Source organism: Humulus lupulus, chromosome 9 (genome assembly GCF_963169125.1).
Source record: "Humulus lupulus chromosome 9, drHumLupu1.1, whole genome shotgun sequence".
Classification (NCBI taxonomy): domain Eukaryota; kingdom Viridiplantae; phylum Streptophyta; class Magnoliopsida; order Rosales; family Cannabaceae; genus Humulus; species Humulus lupulus.
This window is the reverse complement of record NC_084801.1, coordinates 15882124-15885317: the sequence shown is the minus strand read 5'-3', so window position 1 is coordinate 15885317 and position 3194 is coordinate 15882124. Positions and strand designations below refer to the sequence as shown.

The 3194-nt window shown below is 37.5% G+C and overlaps 1 protein-coding gene across 1 annotated transcript; it reads right to left on the bottom strand.

The window, feature by feature from the left end:
- Window positions 1-300: 300 nt before the first annotated feature.
- On the bottom strand, window positions 301-1662 carry LOC133799462 (uncharacterized). The gene has a single exon (XM_062237477.1). The coding sequence runs from the start codon at window positions 1660-1662 to the stop codon at window positions 301-303; it is 1362 nt and encodes a 453-aa protein (XP_062093461.1).
- Window positions 1663-3194: the final 1532 nt, after the last annotated feature.

Sequence of the window (3194 nt, the reverse complement as noted above, 5' to 3'; positions counted from 1 at the left end):
TAAATTAAAGGCAATGATAAAATTAAGGCATGGGTATATCTTTTTTCTTCATAATTTGAAATTAGAAAGCTTTTATGTTAATTACTCTGCTGTTAGAGATCATATGTTGCTAGAGTTTCTTGGCCAAAATTTATTGTTCAAGACTGTTTTATAAAATAGATTCAAAGAACTTCTATTATTTATTTATTTTTTTTGATCAAGAAAAGAAATTTTATTGATCACAACACAATACAACCAAACAAATCCAAAAGGACAAACTTAGGAACATGACCTGAGACCCAAAACCTCAATTACAATTACTCAAAGTCGTTCATCTACTGAAGAGAAAAAACTAAGCCTACACTTGATGTCTTTTTTAATCAATTCAACTACAGCCATTACATTAAGAGAGTAATTATGGACAAAACAAGTGTTTCTATTATGCCACAAATAATAGACTGTAGCTGAAAACACAGCCGCCACTATAGAGGCTCGAACCCCCTTCCTCATGTCTTCTATCCACCTGCACCAGTCCGAGAAGATTAGAGGCCAAGTACAACCGAACCTGCCTTGAACCTGATGGACAACCTGCTGAGAGAAGTAACAGCCAAAAAACAGATGACTATGGCTCTCCTCATCTTGATCACAGACCGAACAAAGAGTAGAATCGAGAAGAAGAATCACTCGTTGTAAATGGTCCCTTGTTAACAACTTAGAATTGACCGCTTGCCAAGTTATAAACCTATGCTTAGGTACACTCATTCTGTTCCAAACAAACTGCTGGTATTTAACAGGAATATGATGAATAAGACTAGGATATAGCTGCCTAATTTTAAACCTCCCTTGACTGCCAACTTTTTCAATCTCCTCTTGAGAAAACATATCTTGTAATTGATAGATTTTACGCCAATACCAACTGGTATCAACCTTAAGTTGGTATTGCCCAAAGTTTTGCCCCTTTAAATACACAACATGAACCCATTTCACCCAAAGAGCTTCCTGCTGATGGCTAATAGCCCAGATATACTTACCAAGCATTGCCTTGTTCCACTTAGAACCTTCACCAAAACCCAATCCTCCAAAAGCGTTAGGCAAGCAAATCGTAGACCAATAAGTAAGATGAAAATTGCTCCTTGTACCATTATTACCCCAGAGAAACCAAATACAAAGCTTGTCAACTTCTTTGATTATACTTTGAGGCAATAAAAAAATATTCATCCAGTAATTTCTCAGCCCCAACAGAACAGATGAAATAAGCTGAACCCTCCCTGCATAAGATAAATGTCGACTAGCCCAAGTGTGAAGTCTAAGCTTTATTTTCTTAAGAATTTCTCCACAGTCAGCCTCTTTCCACTTTGTAGGTCTCATAGGAACTCCAAGATACTTGAGGGGGAAGGTGCCCTCTGCAAGATGTAACATTTGCTGCAACTGGAGCTTATCTTGAGCTGAAATAGCACTAAAGAAAACTTGAGACTTACTTAGATTGGCTTTCATTCCAGAGCTGTGGCAAAATTCTTCAAAAATATGCTGAATAATCTGAAAAGAGCTCCAGTTTGCTTTGAAAAAAATCACTAAATCATCAGCAAAACATAAGTTGATGATTTTGAGCCTTTTACACATAGGGTGAAACCGAAAATCAAGTTGTAAAGCACCAAGTTGAAGCAGCCGAGAGAGATATTTCATTACTAAGACAAAAAGTAACGAAGAGATAGGGTCACCTTGTCTAAGCCCCTTAACTCCTTGAAACCCCCCTGTAATCTACCATTCATCATAACAGCATAGGACGTACCTCTGAGACAAACCATCACCCAATTAATAAATCTGGTAGGAAACCTCAAGCTGATTAATAACCTCTCCAAAAAAACCCTAGTCTACTGTATCATAGGCCTTACTTAGATCTATCTTCAAAGCACATCTCGGGGAAGCATTCCTTCTATTGTAATTCTTAATCAAATCCTGAAAAATTAGGATATTATGAGCAAGAGATCTCCCTCTAATAAAAGCTCCTTGATTGGGACTAATAATAGAAGGTAAAACTTCCAAAAGCCTACTGCAAAGCATTTTAGAAATGCACTTATACAAAGTATTACAGCACGCTATAGGTCTATAATCTATTGCCCTGCTGGGGGAATCAATTTTTGGAACTAAAGCCAAAACTGTTTTGTTAAGCTCAGCCGGAATCCTCCCAGAAGAGAAAAAATCCAACACAGCCACTGAAATGTCATCACCAATATGCTTCCACATAGCTTTGTAAAATTCTGAGTTGTAACCATCTATGCCTGGACTTTTAGTTCTCGGAATACTAAACAAAGCTTTTTTTACATCAACTTTAGTGAATTTTTGAATTAAACCCAGCTGCATGTCGATATCTAAGCAAGGACCCATTTCTATGCACTCAGTATTAACCAAACCAGTACCAGAACTATAACTGCCCATATAACTTCTGAAATGATCAATAAAGTGATTCACTACTGCATTATAATCAGTAATAACAACCCCTTGGTTATTCATAAAAGATATTATTCGATTCTCCTCCCTTCTATTTTTGATACACGCATGAAAATAAGAGTTATTTTCATCACCCTTCTGAATCCAAGTAACCTTGTTGCGCTGAATCAAGTAACTCCTGTAATGAGTATAATGCTCATTAAAGGAAATCGCAGCACTCCTTTCAGCCTCCTGAGCAAAAGCATCCGAAGGAGCTTCTTGAGCTTTAGATTGAGCTAACTGATAGACTCCCTTAGCAGAATGATATCCCTGCTCAATATCCCCTATTTCCTGCCAATTAAACACTTTCAAAACATGTTTCAGCCTAAGCAATTTCTTAGAGACTCCCAATAAACCCTTAGCTGCCATAGGCTTGAGCCAACTTTCCAGAACAGTTTCTTTAAACCTGCTGTGAGCAATCCAGCAATTAAAGAATCTAAATGGTTTTACACCCAGATGCCCCACCTTAAGAGTCTTAATGAGAATAAAACAGTGATCGGAATGAACATCCCACTGAAGCTCTGCTATAGAATTCGGAAGAGAATCAATCCACTCTTCATTGATAAACACATGATCAATTTTTGAATACACTCTATCTCCTCCCTCCTGTTTATTAGACCAGGTAAAATTAGATCCAATACACTTGAGAGAAGCTAGCTGAGAAAAAGCTAGCCAAGCAGTAGAGTCCTGAATTTCATTGGCACTAATCACCTTCCCTCCTGATCTGT